General features: G+C 40.8%; 1 protein-coding gene and 1 long non-coding RNA gene across 2 annotated transcripts in view; one reads left to right on the top strand and one right to left on the bottom strand.

The window, feature by feature from the left end:
* The window catches only part of MAL2 (mal, T cell differentiation protein 2), a gene marked incomplete at its 5' end in the record, with an annotated part of 28155 nt that extends 23789 nt beyond the window's left edge, over positions 1–4366 (bottom strand). The window contains one exon of the mRNA XM_006140050.3: positions 4259–4366. Within this exon, the coding sequence (XP_006140112.2) occupies positions 4259–4366 (108 nt within the window). The remainder of the gene's footprint in view (positions 1–4258) is intronic.
* A 413-nt stretch (positions 4367–4779) lies between these two features.
* Positions 4780–20554, top strand: LOC102496451 (uncharacterized). Its single transcript, XR_333207.3, has 3 exons — positions 4780–4887; positions 18393–18474; positions 20452–20554. It is a non-coding gene; the product is annotated as an uncharacterized LOC102496451 (long non-coding RNA).
* The last annotated feature ends 839 nt before the right edge of the window (positions 20555–21393 follow it).

Below are 21393 nucleotides of genomic sequence, written 5' to 3'. Positions count from 1 at the left end.
ATATTTCAGCACTTCAACAAGCACTGTAATTCTCCCTTGACTTGATATTCCACCTATAGTAATTTCTTTTAAAGGCAGGAACTATGTTAGTTATCCCATTCCCAGGGCATAACATGAGATCTGATGCACAGAATGTTCTCAGTTATATGCTAAGTAGACAAAAATTATAGTGCCCACATTACTACTATTAGAAGCATGTGGAAAAAAAAGTCCCAGAATATCACCCATAAAGAGAATGTGAACAAATAACTGAGAGAATATAAACAGTGTCCTAAATACAGGAACTGTGAAACACACTAAATTCAATGGTGACCTTTATTCTTATTTATAACTAACACTGTTACATTCAATCATTCTTGTACATTTTACAAAAGAGCTTCATAGAGGCCAGGGACACTAAATATCTCATTCGGCCTGACAGTACAGGTGCTCCACTGTCATTTCCATATAGATAGGTCCGCCTAGAATATGCTCAGCTGTAGCTCACTTCCTGTTCTTGATGTTCCCTGAGTGGGAGCTATTTTTGTGCATATGCTCTCCACTAAGTTAGATCTTTCAGGTGAGGAGGGGCCTAAATATCCTTGTCCCCAGAAGAATGACTTGTACATGGTAAGTATTCAAAAAAATATTTGATGACTGGTTTATAAAACATTGACTCAGGAAATATTGGGAGATTTTGAAAATGATAACTTTTGAATACGCTATTTTCCATCTTACACTGAAAAGCTTTGCTTTGTAATACTAACTCATCATTAAATTCTTTGTGGCCAGCCTACATTGGTTAGTATACCTGAGACCAAAATCCAATAGTCTGACAGTTCAAGGATCCAGGAATGAAACACACCTATTTCAAAAAATCACACCATGCATGTGAAGTTGTAATATTCTCCACCTGTGAAGTCAATGCCATAAATTGCTTTACATGGTACTGGTAATTTGGCAATACACTTATCTTTTATATTATTTCCACCCAAAATGGCTTATACTTGAGGTTGTGGCTGAAAAGGGTGATTGGAGTAGAATTCTTTGAGCAGAGTTAAATGGTTATATGAGAACTGAGCTCCAAGATCATGATCTATTAGCTTAGTCCACTATTGATAGTCTATTTCATCTTTGTCAGATAGTTTTTCTGTGCAGCAAGGCATAAACAAAGACATTTTCATGGGAGCCAGGAGGTAGTGTGGCTAAAGTGCTGGATCCCACATGGCCAACTACATGGTTCAAGTGCCAGACTGGTGGTTTGAGAGACACACAGGCACATGCACTGTGTGCCCCAAATCCTGAGTGTGTGCCCCAAATTCTGAGAGGAGAATGGAGGAGAAGAGATGGCAGCATGGCCATCCCCCCCCTAGGGTGAGAGTTCTCACTTTCCTCCTCTTTCTCTCCAGGGAGTGCATGTGCCCTGTAGCAAAAATAAATAAATAAATAAATAGATAAGGTAATTTTTGTGAAGACTAATAGATTTGAATAAAAGGCCAAAATTAAGACGTTGTCTGGGGATATCCAGGAATACTGGTATAGACTAAATAATAGGTTTCCAGAATGGTGTTTATATCTATACCCAGGGAATTCTCACATTTCATTTATTGGACAAGGAATTTCTGAAGAGGTCTCATGGAGGATTAGACATTTTAGAGGAACTGGAAATTCACAGGGAAATGAGAAATCTGGGAGTTGAGGTCCTTCAAAAGTGCTGACTTAGGTCCCATCTGTACAGCCACTCAAGGTGGGTCTTCTAAAGTAGATACACAGATAACACAGTGGCTGAGATTCCAGCTTTCTTAAAGCATATAATCCAGTATCTGTGAGCGTTCTGGAGAATGTGCTTTATGGCCAATAAAAAGCTATGTTCATCGCAAGGGTGGTCTCTTGTTTCACTAAGATCACTTGTTTTGTTAGAATATTTCAGTATTTCTTTACTGGAGCAGTGGGGGTGCATGATATTCATGAAAAGAAGGCAAATGAACTCTAAGATCTGAATTTATAAAGATGTTGGACCACAAAATGTGAAAAGCAAATTAAAATAGTTTTGAAAAATGATGCTGTACTACCCAAAGAGCCTGACATGTTTCTGGGGGTAACAAGACAGAAAAAAATGAGATAACACATATGGACTGGACTGGATATTTGCGTGAATCTAGGATCCTTCACAGATCGAGAGTAGTAAAAAGATTTACGAGACAGAGAATTCGTGTGCAAGAGAAGAGTTGTCCTTTTTATAAGGGTTCCCAGCTGTGACTATATATTAGAATCTCCAGAGAAACTTAAAAAAAGACTAGCTGACTCCAGGTGCTCCCCAGAGATTCCGATTTAATTAGTCTGGGCTGGCAACAGTATTTTTAAAAGCTTCCTAAATTATTAAGTACACTAAGAGTTGAGACCTAACCACTGGGGTACATGAGGAGATATGGGAATGGGAGAAGGCAAAACTGAATAAGTCACTTTCGACTTTTTTCCCACTCAGAATTAGGCACATTTTCCAAAAGGTATAACGTGACCATAGGTGGTTTTTGAGACAGTATTTGATTTGCTGGTACATGGATAAGCCTTCTTTACATACATATATATGTGTGTCTGTGCATTTAGATATATACATATATACATACATGTATCTTCATGTTCTTGTGTCTGTAAATACATAAAACTGTATTCAAATAAATGTTAAAAAATATAACCAAATTACTAACTTTGAGTTTTTATGTATATTACTGCCTAGGATGAGGCTAAGGTAAGTACTGAAGTTTAGAAAGCGAGTCTCTGTAAGTGAACATTCTGTAAATGCTAGGGTGGAATGTGGATATGGCAAACACTTTTAAAAGAGATAAGCAACCAACAGAGAACTGCCCAGAACTCAGGAACTTTCTTGCCAGCTCTGACTGTTGTAAACCCGCCTCCATCCCACAGCAGGTAGCAGGCCCCATGCTGTCCTGTCTTGGTTCCTCACACATGGAGGCTGTACCTCCTCCCAGTCATTCATATACTTCTGAACTGGCCTCAAACGCAACCAGATTCTTTCAGCCTGGCAGTCACGATCCGATTACTGATGTCATCGCCTCTAACTCATTGTGTCTCTTCTTTCACATTAAATCGGAGCTAAACTTAACTTGGGGTGGTTTGGCCACTTGAGCATAATAGGGCAGAAAACCAATGCGCACAAGGCATCCAGCCCCACTAGCACAAAAGTGTAATCCAAGCGACCCAAATCCAGGTTATGCAAACTCCAAGAAGAGGGTGAGGGGAGAGTCAAAACCCCAAACAGAGCAAATGAAACCAGCCTACAGTCATGAGGCACTCACTCACCAACATTTCATTCTATTTGCCATTCTCTGGGCATGATGCAACCTCAGGTTGCCTAATTCATATTTGCACATTTTCTCCTTGTCCACAACGAGCTTCAGAAGCTTCCAACTCCATAAAATTCCTTTTAAAAGTTCAAGTATCTAGCCCAAGAAGGTTGCCTGACAGATGAGGTGACCCCACCTTTATCTGGTCCCAAAAGAAGTGCGCTGGGAAGGTCTGCAGTTGTGCAGGTGGAGCAGGAGCGAGAAGGTGCAAGGGCGGGCGGAGACGAACGTGACAGCCTCCCACTGTCCCCCGCCAATCTCACGCTCCCACTTGGTTAGAACCTGCCAAGGGCACGGCACGTACTTCACCTCTCCCCCAGTCCTGCCTCCCGCGTCCTCCTCTCCCAATCCGAAGGGTACTATGGAAGGCACGGGGAGGGAACAGGCTCAGGTCTCCGGCCTTCCTCCTCTTCTTGGCGCTACTGCCCCAGTTTTCCACACCCTGGCAGCCTCCTGGTCACCCAGTCGTCGGCTACACCTTTGCACCACCCAACAAAATGGCAGGTTAGCAACAGGCGAGGCCGAAAGCACCGGCCCTTGCCCTCGCCAAGCTCGGCCTCCGGCCAAACCTCGAATTTCTGAAGGCGTCCCCAAGCCCAAACAGCCCCTCTCCCCTCCCAGTCCCCAATCCTCGGCCCCGCCCGGCCGCCTGCTAGCTCTCTCGGGGCCATTTCCGTCCGGCGCTGGAGCAGGTGCCAGCGTAACAGGTGCCAGGCGAGAGGACCCAGGAGGCTACTCCGGACAAGGAGAAGACCCCGGGAGGGGACGCAGGACAAGGCCACGTCGAAGGGAAGGAGGGTGAGGGCGGGCGCAGGGAACGAGGGTGGGAGCAGGCGCAGAGACAGCCTGGCGACAGGGATGCCGCTGCCAGTCCCCGCTCCCCGGGAGACCCTCCCCGAGGCTGTCCCACTTACAATCTCCAGGCAGACGAAGGCGCCCGAGTAGGTCCGCAGGATGTCGGGGCCGATGGGCAGGGTTAACCGAGGGGCCGGGAAGGACACGGCGGGGTTCGGGGGCGGCCTCCCCCTCCCCCGCCCCCCCCGCCTCCCCCTCCCGCTGCTGCGTTTCCACGCGCCACCGCCGCCTCCCGCCTCCCGCCTCCGCTTCCCGGGCTCCCGCCGCCGTCGCCGCTCGGGTCCGCGAGGTCTGGGCGAGCCGCGCCGGAGGGGGCGTGGCCACGCGGTTCTCGGGCGGGCGAGGCCCCGCCCCGTCACGTGGGCACAGGTGAGCCGGCCTCTGTCCCCCGCGCCCGAGCGGGTCACGTGCACAGGTGCGGCCCTGCGGGCACCACGGCCCTGGCTCCCTTGCTTGGCCGCGCCCTGTGCTCCCAGAGCCTCTCAACGCCAGGCCTGCTCTGCCCCGCCTCTCAGATGTCACCTGTTCTCTCTACCTGTCGTCCCCAACTCAGGGCTGGCCCTCGCCCACTTCCCTCAAGGTGATGAGATGATAGGTCTTGGGGTTGTGACTCAGGAGGTAAAATCCAGTCTTCGGGGACATCTAAAAAGTGGAGAGCATGCACTTTACACGGGACTCCATGAACATTGTAAGGACACCACTCTCAGCACTGCGCGTTCGAGTCGGGCAGATAACTCAGCTCCATCACCTACTGGCCGTGGTCCTGGGCAAGTAACTGGCTAGTTCGCGTCGCTGGTCTTCTCTGAGATGGGATGAGGGTATCTATTTCGTATAGCGTGCAGATGCAATGACAGTGAAGAGTTTAGCATAATGTCACTTTAAATCGTAACTAGCAAGGTAACAGCTATTTTACTGACTTTTACACACGCATGTGTCACTAAGGACATACCATAATGCACAAAAGCCTTTACACCTGTCTGAAACTTACTTCTTGTAGTTACCTTTTAAACACTTAAAATTATTTCTGAAAAGGGGGATTCCAAGTCTGCTTGGACCCCCCTACTCCAATCTTGATTTTAAATGTCATATTTTGTAAGGGAAGTAAAGAAGGTGAGATAAACTTTCTCAAAGATCAGTTGAAGATGAGCAAAACCAACTTACACGTTAACACGTACCTGTAGACCAGGTTGGAAAAAAGTATTAGCTAACCTCAGCAGACATTTTCTACATTGACTCTTGATCTTGTCTGTCAGGTTTAGCCTTTGAGGAATTGCGGTTCGCTCTATGCAGTGATCAGCAAGATTTAGTTACTCTCCCTCTTTATTATTTTAATAAGCGAAACTCATAGGTGTGGTGGTGGCATCAGAGTAAAAAAAACCCCACAAACCAGGGCGTGGATGAAACCTTTTGTATATACTGCCTAGCCTCTCCACCTCTTAGTCATCACTTTCTGGTATTCAATGTGTGACATTTATTTAATAGGAAATTTAAAGTTTTCTACATTGATTTGTTTGATTGATGAATCCTTTCTGTGTTAGACCTGGAATGGCAGGGAATGATTTTTATGTTTTATTTTATTTCTGCCTAAGAGTTTTCAATAAGCTCTTAATGTTCAAATGGAAGACCACTTCAAAGAAATTATTGTAGAGATCCTCAGCAACTGAACCCACTTTGTGACTTAGCAATAAGCTACTGCCATGCCTTTGAACATCGATGTTGCTGATTCCTCCTATTCATCTTTCTCTTCTTCATTCTCAGCTCACTGCCTTCCAGCCGTTCACCCACTCCTATATTCTCATTGGCCTTATTCTGACTCTCCTGGCTTCCTTATCTGATTTGTGCTTATTGGAAGGCATTTTAGTAATGCTTGTTATTAGTCCCCTTTTCCCTCCCCATCTTTCACTTTGCTGTAAACTTACCCTCACGGCTGCATATTCTTCAGATCTGCCCTCCATCTTTCACTTTGCTGTAAACTTACCCTCAAAACTGCATATTCTTTAGATATGCCCCCTCCGATTCTACCGTCATGCTGCCTGGGGTTGCTGAAAGAACGTCAAAACCATGGCCCTTGGTTCCACTACTAATTCATGTTGTTCAACCTTGGCTGGGCCTTAGAGGTTCCCCGTTGTCATTTTTCTCTATCCCCTACCCCCATTTTTCTTAGTTATGATTCCATAGCTTCTGCATGTTTCCAGCCCTTGTGCCTGGCACGGGTAGACAACACGCTCAATCAGGAAAAACAAATCTAGACTGTTCCAACCTTCCCTACTTTCTCCTGCTTTACAAGAAGTTTTAGAACATCTAACCAGTAATACTTGTTTCATTGAAAACACAGCCATCCATCCAGTTATCCAAGACAAACACCTGGGTGTTGCCCCTCATGCCTCTTTCTCATGTCACATGTTTACTCAGTCACTGGGTTCTGGCGGTTCTACCATTTCACTCTCCAGGATATATCCACCTCTCACCATTTCCACTGTTCTCGCTCCATCACAGGCCGCTCTCTCTTCGCACGATGAGTACTCCGAAGTGTCGTTCCCTCTTCTTGTATTCTCTGTTCTGTCATCAGAATGACTTGGATTTACAAATGTCATCAGTCACTCCTCTGCTTAAAACCCCGTAGGCCCAGCCTCAGTGTTGCTGCCGTGCTAGAAGCCACATGGCTGACTACTAGTTTAGATCCTGAGTTGGCCTGAAATCAGGTACACCCAAGATCCTGAAAGCTGAGTGGCTGGGGAAGGGGACTGCAGCACGATGAGACCCTGTCCAAGGTGCCTGTGTCTCTTTTCTTTTCACTCTCAGGAGTACCTGTTCTCTCTCATGAATGTAAGAAACAACGAGAAGTGAAAAGTTCCTATAGGAGTCTTTGCTTTTTTCAGGATCAATTCTAAGCACTTTAGGGTACATTAAAGATATTTCTGGAGTGGGTGATAAGCTTCCTCACCTCTCTAGACTTATTGATCCACTCACAGTCTAATAATTCTTTTGCCTCCAACTTTTACACATTCTCCTCCCTCTCGAGGAAGGTCCTTTCTTCTTACCACTTCATTCCTCACAGCCATTTCCTGATAACTCCTTTGAGTCATAAGGACAGTACACTCTGGCCTTTCTGTGCTTATTCAAGATTACACGGGGCCCCGATCCCAGTGGGTTCGCATCACCTGCTATACTTTATAAAAAACATTAACCTCATTGCATCGAAACTGTGTTTTCACTTGTCTCACATCTATTAGTCTGGTCTAACAGTATATTAAAAATAAGTTTAGTGGAGGCACTATGAGATCATAGATATCAGATACTAATGTGAGTTGCAAACTAGACCACCAAAAGATTTAAAATGGGTTTTGTGGGATCAGCAGATGGTGTAATGGTTATGTCACTGGACTCCCTTGTGGTCCACCATGGCTCTAGTCCCAGACCTGGCATTTTGAGACTCACACTGGGCACATGTGTGCATGCCCAAAATCCGGGAGGGGGTGACTTCTTGCTCTCTCTCTCTATGTCTCTCTCTGGCAAGCACAACCTCCCTATAGCAAAAATCTCTCTTAAAAACAAAAGGGGGCTTTGTTACTGACAAAGTCTAACTGCTTCTTCTCAAGGTCAGTGAAATGAGAGGCAAAGGCTGGAGAAGGGAGTTTAGTTTTACAGCCAGGTTACAAGGGGACAGTCAGCAAGCAACACCAAACTGTCTCAACAAGCTCAATATTTGTAGTTACCAAATACCATTTCTACTACAATCTCACCACAGCCAATGGCTTTCCTTTGAACAATTATCTTGATTCCTCTTGATTCCTTTCTTCTTCTTCTTCTTCTTCTTCTTCGTCTTCATCTTCGTCTTCATCTTCGTCTTCGTCTTCGTCTTCGTCTTCTTTTTAATACCCACTCCTAGTTTCTCGTCTGACCACTCCTCAAACAGATTTCCCTTATTAGAGGCCTTTCTTAATTTCAAAATGACTGCAGGCTGATTAAAAACTCATTAGGCAATCTATAAACCTCTCACTTCCATCAAGAATAAAAGATTAGAGATAAAAGGATTTAGAAAGAGGATTTGGGGGGACCAGCAGTTAGTGTAATGGCTATGTTGCTGGACTCCCACGTAGTCGACCGTGGCTCGAGTCCTGGACCTGGTGGCTTAAACTCACACCGGGTGTGTGTGCATGCATGCCCAGGATCCCTAGAGGAGAATGGAGAAGAGATTGTGGTGTGGCCATACCCCCCGGGTATTGCTTTCTGTCTCTTTGTCTCTCTCTGTCTTTCTGGCGAGCACACATGCCCTATAGCAAAAACCTCTCCAAAAAAGAAAGGATTTGGGGGAAGGTGGGGGAGACAGTGTGGCAATCACACTTCAGCCTCAGCCTCCTGCATCCCTTCTCCTTCATTGCAGGAAGTAGCTGAGCTTTATTCACAGTAAATAATAAGAGCTCAAATAGTACAGCTGACCAAATGAAAGCTGCGTTTAAATTTCTGTTTCATCACCATTACTTCCCTCCTTTGTTCCTGTAGAGGTTATTTCTTTCCCCATGCAAAGTTGAGCTCCATCTCAGCTTTGATTATTTCCCCTTTCTATTTACTTAAGAAACTTAAATCTATTGATTTTTTTCTCTTCTCTCTCTTCAATTTGCAATTTTCACTCAGTCTTTCTCCCTGTATGAAACTGAGCAAGTTTCCCTCATCATCAGAAACAGCAATACCTGATTTCCATCCCAATAGCATAACAATAGCTAGATGTACTATTCTTGGGTGAAACAACTAAAATCCCATATAATGTGTGTAAAACTGGCTTTCAGGCCTTGCAACATCAGCATTGTATGACAGTGATCACTTGGAGATGAGAAAGACCCCTATGATTTTTAGCTTGGAGTTTCCAGAACAGAGGGAAGAGAGACCCTGATAGATGCCAGCAGTCTCCATGGATTGAGGTGGTGAAGCTGGAAATCTTATAAGAGAGGTAGAAGGTACAGGATGAACTTTCTAAAGAGGAAAGAGTTGCATACAGATAAAGACTGGGAGGTTAGCAAAGGTTCCCCCTGAAACCCTCGGCTGAGTGCTGGTCATCTCATGAAGGTGTACAGCTTACCCAAGGCCATGCGAGAAGCATTCCAGAGGTGCAAAGAAACAACCCCAAGAATTCATACAGGGCCATAAATAGTTAATGTTTTCACCATCAAGAGTGGGAAAATCTTCTAACTAATGGAGCACTGGATAGACTGTTTGGAAAGGTATTTCCTCGTACTGGGGCAAAATAAGCCTCAGACAAAAGGCTGCTCTGGTTCTTCCTTGCAGAGAGTTATAAAATGCACTGAAAAGTTTAAATAACTCAACTGAATCATTGAACAGGGCTCAAGAATATTATATGAAACAAAATGTCCAGCAATCAACAAGATAAGATTCATAATGTCTCAAATCCAATTAAAAATTAACAGCCATACAGAGAAGCAGGAAATATGATGCATATTGAAGAAAAAGCAATCACTAAAAACAGACCCAGAAATCACACAGATGACTGTATTGAAAAGACCATTAAGGCAGTTAGTATAAATGTATTTGACATCTTAAAAAATAGAGCAATAAACTAACAAAAGAAATCTAAAGGAATCATAAGAATACACAATTAATCCAAAAGAAGTCATACAAAGAAGAAAAAAGAAACAAAAAATAAATAAATGATACTAGTAAACCTAAGTATAGTAATAATCCTATTAAGTGTAAATTCCCTAAACATTACTTTAAAGATCAGACAAAAATGGCCATCATGCATATAAAAAGATACTAAGCTAATCATGAAAAGGTACTCACTAAATGTCAGAGAAATATAAATTAAAATCACAATGAGCTATCACCTCATACCCAGTAGTTGTAGGCTAATATTAAAAACAAAATAAAACAACAAAAAAATAGCAAGTGTTGGTAAGTATGCAGCAAAATTAGAATGCTTGTGTGCTGCTTGTAGGATTTTAAATGATGCCTCACTATGGGAAAAAATATAAAGTTTCTTCAAAATATCAAAAATAGAACTACCGTATGATTCATCAATCCCATTTTTGGGTCTACATCCAAAAGAACTGGAAGCAGGATCTCCGAGAGATATTTGTGCACCATCAAGGTGTGAAAACAAACTAGATGCCCATCAATGGATGAAAAGGTAAAACAAAATATCAAATAAACATTCAATATGGCCTAGCCCAGAAGCATGCTACTCAGCAGGGCAAAACCACATGGGAAGCCTGGTTTGATTCCCTGCTATCCGGAAAAGCTGTGCGTGCACACTTGCAGTCCCAGCTACTCAGAAAGCTAAGGCAAGAAGGAGGATCATGACACAGCAAGACCCTGTCTAAAAAAAAACACACATACACCTAACAGACACAGTCGTACAATGGGATGTTATTCAGTTTTGAAAAGGGAGGAAATTGGACCAGCTAGTGGTATGGTGGTTAAGGCACTGGACTCTCCCACATGACCAACTGTAGTTCAGTTCAAGTCCCAAACCTGGTGGCTCGTTTCTCACTTTCTCTCTCATGCTCTCGCTCTCCCTCTGGTGAGTGTGTGTGCCCTGGAGCAAAGTAAAATACAGTAATAATGGGGGTCAGCAGGTGGCATGGCGATTAAGGGCTCTAGACTCCCACATGTTCGACTGTGGTTCAAATCCTGGAACTGGCAGCTAGCTTTCTCACTTTCCCTCTCGCTCTAGCTCTCACTCTGTGCCTTTCTGGTCAAAATAAATACATAAAGAAATAAGTTTAAATAAAATAATTCTTTTAAAAATAATAATGATAGATAAAACTAAATAAATTTTTAAAAATAAAAACGGGATGACATCTCATTGCATGTTACAACATGGATGAACTTTCAGGAATTCATGATAAGTGAAATAAACCAGTCAGAAAAGAACAAACATTGTGCGATACCAGTTATGTGAGGTATATTAAGTAGTCAGCTTCAGGGCTGGCACCATAGCACAGTATTTTAGGAAGCTGGATATTGCATCACCAATCATAGTTCAAGACCTAGCCATAGCAGCTTGAAGAGCATGCTAGGTGTTTGTGCATGCATGCCCAAAATTCTGAAAGATGCTTGGCCCTGCACCATTGAAGGGACTTTCTTTCCCATTTCTTTTTCTTTTCTTCCCCCCCGCTCTTTTTGGAAAACACAGTTGCCCTCCAGGAATTAAAAACATTGTGACTAAATTAATAGAAAAAGAAAGTAGAAGAATGGTTGCCAGGTCCTGGGGGGAGGAGGATTTACTGTGTAATGGGTGTAGAATTTTAGTTCACAAGATGAAAGAGTTCCAGAGATTTGGTTCACAACAATGTGAGTATTGGTAACACTACTGAAGTGTACACTTAAAAATGGTCGAGATAGTAAAATTTATGTTAAATTTTTACCACAGTAAGAAAAAAATATTTAGTAAATACTTGCACATAGTAAAACAATTGTTAAATTCAAAGACAATAATGTTTGATATGTGTGAGAGAAAGATCAGACATAAACTAAAACACGAGGGAGCTTAATACTCTCAAGTGTGCATGTACCTTACAGCAGTTTTTAAATAATGATGCAATAATAACTGAATGCAAGGAGAAATACAGAAATCTACAGTTAGAATCAGAGATGTCTTCACTTCTCTCTCTCGATAATTGATAAAAAAAAAAGCAGGAAAAAAACAGAGAAAATATAGAAGACTTGAACAACACTACCCAACAATTCCCTGTCTTCAGTCTGGCCCCCCCAGAGGCCCGAGATGCAGATTAATGTGCAAGTGAGTCATTAAGAAGTGCTTATTGAGGAGCTTGGAAAGGGTGTAAAACAGGAGAGGAAGCTAGGCAAGGGCACTTGATCGCAGGCAGAAGTCAGCAGATCCTGCAGAAAGCTGGAATGTAAACTACTTCTCAGTGCTGCACAGTCTGAGACAAGGCCTTCCTACTTCTTCACCAACTGTCACTGAGAAGGAGAAGGAGGAAAGGCAGGGGTGTGGGCATACACTGCAGACTCTTCCAGCTCTCTGCATATGCAGGCAATGTGCTTTCAGTAGCTCAAGATTGTGTTCCAAAAATGAGCCACGGGTGATGATGGGATCCACCTCAAAGTCAGAAGAAGGGTGCACAGAAAGGATGTAAAGAGATTTGGGGGATTTCGAGGGAACCTGAGGGCCATAGCATCATCTGCTTTACTCCCTCATCTATACCCAGAAGTCTGTTTTCTCTCATTTCAGACTGCTGCTTCCGGTTGACAACTGGAATGCACATGCCCTTTAAGCTCAACATGTCTGCACTTACATATTAATTCATTACTATAAACATCACTCTTCTATGGAAGATCTATCCTTTGTATGTCCTGTTGCTCCATACCCTCTTTGTCATTTAGGCACCGTGCTTTGCTCATACTTAATCTTTAACTCAGCAAGTTTGTTTTGTATCTATGTTACAAGTCTGTGATAGGCATTAGAGACACAGTGTCACACCTGACAGAGGTCTAGTCTCATCAAGTTTATGGTTCACTTGGAGATGCAATAAAACGTTTATTTTTTATTTAAAAAATGATTTCTGCAGAGGTCTAGTCTCATCAAGTTTATGGTTCATTTGAAGATGCAGTAAAATGTTTATTTTTTATTTAAAAAATGATTTCTATTTATTTTTATCTTTTAATTCTACTTTTCTTTTTTTTTTAAATTCTACTTTTCAAAAGCATGTTTTGTTTTGTTTCCCCATACTTTATTTATTTACTTATTTAGTATACATTCAACCTCTGTAAAATGAATTTTCCCAGCATACATATATGGTGTATTTAAAAATTTAAAGTTGTAATATTTTAAAGGGTGTGACTATTTTTAAAGAATTATTTAATTTTTAAATTTTATTATTATTATTTTAAATTTTTCTATAGGGCACATGCACTCACCAGAGAGAGAGAGAGAGAGAGAGAGAGAGAGAGAGAAAGTGAGAATGCAAGCTGCCAGCTCCAGGACTCAAACCACCATAGGCCATGTGGGAGTCCAGTGTCCCCAACCATCATGTAACCTGCTGGCCCCAGGCAAGGATGTTTTTATTAGTCAGGGTTCTAAGTGGCAAGCAACAGAAACTAAATTGAAACAGAAATATACTTTATTGAAAGAACATATAGTAGTTCATAAACTTGGAAGGAAGTTTGGGAAATCAAGCTCAGATAGTGGAGTAAGGGCAGATATGTAGCCAAAGTCATGCCCAAACTTAAGCTAAAGAACTAGACTAGTGAGGGTATAACTTTCAATGTCACTAGTCACTCAAGTCTAGAATTTGCAAATAGTTTAAAAATGACTACTATATGCTAGGAAGGATGGAGGGAAGGAGATAAAAGGAGGTTGATTAACAGAAACAGAATCACAGATAGATTTTGAAAATAATTTCTACTATTATAAAATACGATAGGATAAATATAGTTAATACCAATTTTTTGCATATTTCAGAAATAGTTAATAAAGAAGATTTTGAATGTTCCTAACATAAAATAATGACATATAGCTAAGATGGTAGGTATACTAACTACCCAATTTGATCAATACACATTGTATTCTTGTACTGAGAAATCGCATTTTATCCCACATATGTGTACACTTCTTATACGTAAATTTAAAAATCTATGACTTACACTCCTTTGTGGACAGAACTGGATCAAGATTTCTTTCACCAACACCAATACCATTGCTATTTCTGTGATCCCTTAAAACCGAATGTAGGCATAGGCTCTGTCATCATAAATGCACTTCTATCTAATCTTCTTCGAGTCTTGAAATTCTCAAAGATGGAAGCATGTGCATCTAATTTGTTAAACCTGCAACCTAGTTGAAAGAAAGCTGGGGACATGAGTATCTACTTCTAGACCTCTGTGATGAAACGTGGCCTCTATCTTTCCCCATATGTTGCACTTTGGAAAATTGACCAAATAAAGACTTGGTGTAAATGCTGAACAACCATTAAGACCTTGAGAAATGTTCTCTTTATATGGACAGTGTATGAGTGTGTAACAGAGAACCTCCATCTAGGAAGTTGGAGAAACCTTTGGTGAGTTAAGTGACTTCACCGCAGACTCAAAGGCTGAATAAAGCTAGTTTGACTGAAGAGTGGAGGAATGATAGGGAATCACAAACAAAGAAAGACTGTGTGTGGAAGTCCTTATTCAAGAAGGAACTTGGTGGTGAGAAATTGAGTGAAATCTGTGTGCTTTGAGATCAGGCTAGGGAGTTGAGTGAAAATTTAGTTCTCCAGATTTTAAATTTTACTAGAAGGAGTCTATATGCACAGTGTAAGTTTTGAGCAGGGGGTAAAATGATCTTTAAAAAGATAATTTAATGATTAATGGAACCAAAATTAGAAATAGATGAGAACAATTTCTGGTGTTACAAAACACATTAATTAGCATATAGGTAATAACTTACTCTATATATCTCAGAGTAACTAAAATAGAGGATTTTGAATGTTTCCAGCACAAAATCATGGTAAATGGCAGAGATCAATGAGGGGTGCACTAATTATCCTGATTTAATTACTACACATTATATTCATGTAATGAAAAATCACATTGCCCCCACTAATAAGTACAATTACTATATGTTGATTGAAAATGAAAAGAGTATAATTCAGGGTCCATGGGAAGAACAAAATGGCACTTAACTGTGTAAACAATCAACAGGAAAACAATGACGTGGGAAGGTAAATTTACAAGCTTTGATGTGAAAGAGTTGCTTAACTTGAACAAAATATTTAACCTCCCTAAGAGTCATTCCTCATCCACAAAATGGGGTTTATCATTCTGTCTTTACCCACATTCAAGGTTACTGTGAAGTGAAACGAAATAGATGTGATCGTAACTGTAGATTGCTCACAAATATAACGTAATAAATATTTTATGGGTTCTCACTTACTTTGCTATGCATGGTGGAGGGTAAAACATTTACTAAACTGGGAGGGAAATAGTCCAGTTTCACATTTCACAGAACATCATTTGCTCTCATCATTTTAAGCATATTTCTGTAAGGAGGCAGTGTTATTCTACTGATGTAGGGAACGTATCACAGCACCTAACACGTAGGAAGCACTTCATAAATGCCGAACGTCATTAGTAATCATGCATGCATCATTGACATGACTCCTGAAATAAATACCATGTTGACTCTTTCTTTTGGTGATGACTTAGACGTATCCAATAGAAACAGACTTTGATGGGTTCAACAAATGGTGTAATGGTTATGTCACTGGACTCCTATGTAGGCCACCGTGGTTTGAGTCCTGACCCAGTGGCTTAAACTCATGCTGGACATGCGAGTATGCGTGCCTAAGATACCCAAGAGAAGAATGGAGGAGAAGGAGTGCTGCTGTGTGGCCATCTTCCTTCTGGGGGACGACTTCTCACTTTCTAAAAAAAGAAAAAAAAAAAAAAGACTGAATCTGTGACATAAAGAAAAATGTGCGGGTCTTTACAAGGCAAGAAGAGCAGGTGCTGCTATCACTTTTACAAGAGAAAGTACATTTCAGATGGTCAGTTTTACACTGGGCTCTTTGTCACATAAAAATAAATTAATTAAAAATATGTAGAAACACAACTTTACTCAGGGAATTTGTACTATTGAGTTCAGTTTTATTTAAGCATATATTGGTTATGAATATATAAATGCTGAAGAAATCCCTTCGTGTCTCAAAACGAAGCAGATTCACCTGTGTATTAATTTGTGTTCATTAACCCATTAAAGGCAAAGAGTTGAAGATAAGGAAGTGACGTCTAACTTTATATTTTTGGTCATAACTCTGCTAATCTAATTAGAACTTCCTGTACCTGAAAAATTGCCTTTTACTTATTGAGAGACATTTTAATGTGGTTTGTGTAAACTATCAAATGAAGAATATATAACATTTAAAAAACACCAAAAGTGAACTTACTAGAAAATTTACCAAGGATCAATGTGGCCAGCACTCTAATTTTAATCTATTTATGTCATATGTGAAGATATAGCCTTTGGAAAGATCATAGCAGGGATCAGTAGCTTTGGGGATTTTTATTTTCTTAAGCCTTTTTTTGATCAATTTTAAGTTTACAATGAAACTGAGCAGAAGGTACAGAGATTTTTCATATACCCCCCCCAATACACACAGCCTCCCCCACTACCAACACCCCCCACCAGAGTGACACATTTATTATAATGAACCCATATTGACATGCTATCAGCCAAAGTCCATAGTTCACTCTAGGGTTCACTAGATATTGCACACCCGATGGGATTGGACAAAGGTGTGTGGCCTGTATCCATGACATACTTCCATACAGAGTAGTTTTCACTACCCCGAAAATCCTGTGTTCTCTCCTCTTCTTCCTAGTCCCTGGTATCCACTGGGCTTTTTATCATCTCCATAGTTTCGCCTTTTCCAGAATGTCATATAGTCGGAGTCATACAATATATAGATGTCCCCAACTTGCTTTTTTCACTTAGTAACATGCATTTGTTTTCTTAGTGTCTTTTTATGTCTTAACATCTCATTTATTTCTCACACTGGGTAATATTCCATTGTTTAGCTCTTTTTTTTTTGTGGGGGAGAGAGATTTTTGCTATAAGGCACGTGTGCTTACCAGAGAGACAGAAAGAGACAGAGAGATAGGAGGCAAGAAATCACCCCCAAGGGGGGGATGGCCAAGCTGCAATCCCTTCTCCTTGTCTCCTCTCAGGATCTTGGGCTTACACACACACACATTGTCTGGTGTGAGTTTCAAGCAGTGGGGTACAGGACTCACTACGGTCGACTATGTGGAAGTCTAGTGATGTAACAATTATGCAATCTACTGGTCTTTCATTTTGATTTTTACGGACATAGATACCTAAAACCATTGTCATGGAAGAATAATTTAACAGCAAGTTAGGCAAAATGACAAATATATGGGATGTGTGACACATATTACCCTCATATTTGTAACGGACATCAGTAACCAATCTTAGTACTGTTTCTTTACAGCAACTGGCACTTAGAGGAAAAATGTTTGTCATCCCCATGGAAGTGTTCATACAATGGGTTATAAGTTGTTGAAACTGATGTCTGTAAGGTGAAACTGATAGGGGAATGAGGTGTTCTCTAAGACAGGGGAAAAGCAGCAGGAGAACAATTTGCTTTTAAAAATAAAATTTATTAAACTTTATATCTAATAGACTAATCAATCTGTGTTAATTAACTCATATATTATATTCCAAGAATCTCTTGAAGAATCTAGGCCACTTATCAATTAGAAATAAGGATATACTTGTCCAAGAGTGAGCCTCTGCAGACTTGCTTCTCAGAAAAGGAGCTGGCCTGGTTTAATTCATTGGCTATGTCCCAATTTTTAGAGTGATCAGTCTTCTTCAAATGTACAGTTTAGACTCCAACCTATGATCATACCAGGGGAGGGAATGATGTATCCACAACTGTAAACACTGATGTTACTACTTCTGCTGTAGTTTGATGCATCCTATACTGAAACTAGAAAGCTTAGGCCCAAGCACCCAGGACAGAGGCTGTTTCCCACCATCCATGAATACCAAACTAGCAAAATACAGTAGAAGGCATGCTTTTACCCACGTACTTCATCCCACATCACAGCAGGGATGACATCAGGGTATAGGGGACTGATCCTAGTCATTCAGCTTAAACACTCACAGCTGGGGCCAGCAGATGGCATAAGTTCTGTCGCTGGACTCCCAAGTAGCTGACTGCGATTCAAGTCGCAGACCATTGATTCCAAAATCACACTGGGTACGTGTGCTTGTGTTCCCAAGATCCCAGGAGGAGAATGGAGGAGAAGGGATTGCAGTGTGACCATCTCTCTTGGGTGATTTCTCACTTTCCTTCTCTCCATCTCTGTCTCTCTCTCTCTCCAGCAAGCATACACACCCTAAGTCAAAAACTTTTTAAAAAATACTCACAATTTAGGATTTAGAGTTGTCTGAGTCCTATACATGGTCAGACCACAGTGAATGAATGACTTAAAACCTACAGATTGCTACTAATAATTCTCTTTGGTTTTCCCTTGTTACATACTATTCTAGCCAACCTGTATGTGTGCAGATGTGTGTTTATGTATGTGTGTGTGTGTGCATGCACATGAACATATGCATGTGTGTAACATTCATCCTAGTATCCAGGAATATAAACCATAACTGTGTAAATTGTTTTAATCCAATTTCTTTCTTTTTTAATGTAGATAAGGTGTTGAAGATTGAAGCTGTGAACAGAGGGAAAAAAGCAATTTTAGAAAAACAATGTTTTGTGTGAAGTGACATAAGGTAAGTGTAGAAATTATTGTCCCTCTCTTTAAATACTTCTTTCCTGTGTATACCAGGTATCAAGTTGACAAACCTGCTGGTCCACTCAGTGGAATCAACTTTTATGGTTTCTTTACCGGTCTTTTTTTTTTTTAAATGATCCTGCTTTTGTTGACTTTCCTATAATAAATTCTCCTCTCAGCATCTCCTAACCAAATTCTTGATTTTTCTCTGCCTGCTTTCTCAGAATGCCAGTTCACTGAGATCACATTTGTTCCATTTCTTTTACAAACTCACATCCAATCACTCTTCTCCTACGGCAACTGCCAAAGCTCAAGTTCCACTCTCCAAACTTACAGTGGAACCCACATGCCATGACTTAGCTCCCCATAACAGGCTCTATTCAGTGATGTGCTTGCAAACATTTGCAGCTATCTAGGGTTGAAGGGAGCTTAATTTTTTTTTCTGTTTGTTTTGTATGTTTTTTTTAAGAGAGGTTTTATACTATAGGGTGCCTGCGCTTGCCAGAGAGACAGAGAGAGAGACAGAGAGACAGAAAATGAGAAATCACCCCCCCCCCCGGGGGGATGGCCATGATGCAATCCCTTCTCCTCCATTCTCCTCTTGGGATTTTGCGCATGCACACATACACACCCGGTGTGAGTCTTAGGCCTCCAGGTTTAGGACTCGAACTACAGTTAACTATGTGGGAGCCCAGTAATGTAACCATTACACCATCCGCTGGTCCTAGGAGCTTTAATTTGTAATGCATAGTGAATTCTGTGATGTAAATGTTTCTACTATGGTCAATTTTAAGCTACCAATATGAAGTCACTGAAGGTGGAATTATGAAAAGCTGTGCAGTAGTATATACAATATCCACTCGATAAAGATGAAACATGCAGGTAATCTCAAGAGCATGGATAATTAAAAAAATAAAGTAAATACACGTTGTTGAGTTTGAGTATTTATTGCCTTCATTTTTAATATAATTTATGTACTTTGAGGTTTCATAATTTAAATTTTAATTACCTTGTGATAAGCAGCTCACACGTTACTTAAAAATCTGGCAGAGGCCAGCCTCGTAGTGCAGTGATTAAGCATTGTACAGGGAAGTGGATCCCACATGGTTGAACAGCACTCAAGCCTTGATCCTGGTGGCTTGAAAAATATACCAGACATGTGAGTATATACACTGGATCATGACGGGACAAAGAATCGGAATAGAAGAGATTACAGAGGGACCAGACTCCACTGGAGGAAGCTCATACATGCTCTCTCTTCACTGTCATTAGCGTGCATGTGTGCTCTCTCATATTTTACATATATATGTGTGTATATACACACACACACACATGCACACATACATACATAGAGAGATAAATTAAAAATTTTTTTCAATTTAATATTGGCTCTCATGAGCTGTTCAGGTCAGCCCCCACACAGCATTTGCCTGGGAAAAGCCAAGAGAAGTGGGTGGTTTGGGACAATAAGCCCAGAAAATGAAATAAGTAATTATGAATTCTCCCACATTGAAATTCTCTTGAAGATATGTCTGATAACACTACTATATCCCAACACACATGCACACGCGCATGTGCACGCGCACACACACACACACACACACAATTACACATACATAGGAATTAGAGGCAGAAAAACTTGCATTTCTACTCTCCTTTGCTACAGCAGGTGTTCTCTGTCTACTGAGGCATCAATGGTGGCTGAAGCGGAATGTACAGGCATGTTTTATAGGTCATTTTCAAGTTCTGCCACACACTGGACCTGTGTAGGTGTCATTGACACTTTGATTCCATGAATGAATTTTAGTGCTAATTACCTGAGTAAAACTTGTTATAATTTTCCTTTTCTCCCCAAATTTGTATTAAAATGTATTTTCTCCTAATTCATATTAAAACATATTAAAATGATTCTCCTACAACTTTCTTTTGTTTCCAAATACTTTCTCCTTTCTTATTCAACTGGGCATTGCCTTAGGAAAGCAGGAGACATTAAAAAGAGCCTGAAGTAACTAGAATACTAACTTTAAAACGGGGCCCAGACAGTGGCACAGCGGTCAACACTGGTTCTACAAGAAAAATCCCACATGAGAAGGTGCCAAGTTCAAGTTTGGAGACCTCTCTAGGTACGCCTGAAGCCTGGAGGTGAATCTCCAGGTGTTGTCTCTCTCTCTCTCTTTCTCATTCTCAGAAAAAAAAAAGAGCAAACTTCGGGGAAACAATAAAAATAATCAAATACATGAGGATACTTCCAAAGTTAGTGGAACTAAAGTACAAGGTTATTTCAGCATGAACAATTTTGAAATCCCTGAATGATTGCTTATAAATTTTCATGAACTTTTGGAAGACTCCCCCTTCCCCCCCGCCCAGCCTATCCTTACCCTCCTTGAGAAAGTTTCTGTATGTATAGTCTTTAGCAATCTTTGGGATTTTTTCCAAACTGGTTTATACTCAGTACAATCGTTAGAACACAGACTTCTTTTTAATTAAACATATTTCATTACAATAATTAGTCTGCTGTGTACTCATTAAGTAGAATTATCTATCATGTTCTTCTAAACATTGCATTTGTTTCACAGTCTTAACTGTCTCAGGGCTCCTCCCACGTTGAGTAGTGATTAACTTTCTCTAGTCAAACACATCTCCATTTGAACATTAATGAGCTCAGTGTTTTTGTTTTTATAACTTCCCCAGTGTAACTAACATTTTCCAAATATGTATTTCTACCCATTAATTTTTTAATACATAAAAATTTATCCAAAGTATTTTTAAAAAACTATTTTTAAACTCTTGACCTTCATGGGTATTAAAATGACAAATAGATACATAATTAGAAATATGGGTGGGTTTGTATTTAAATTGGACATAGTATTTTGATATCCACTAGTAAAAACAGTTGATAGTTTTTATGACATCTTAA

The sequence above is a fragment of the Tupaia chinensis genome, unplaced genomic scaffold (assembly GCF_000334495.1).
Source record: "Tupaia chinensis unplaced genomic scaffold, TupChi_1.0 Scaffold000017_1, whole genome shotgun sequence".
NCBI lineage: Eukaryota > Metazoa > Chordata > Mammalia > Scandentia > Tupaiidae > Tupaia > Tupaia belangeri.
The sequence above is the reverse complement of the archived record's forward strand: the minus strand, read 5'-3'. Positions and strand labels throughout refer to the sequence as shown.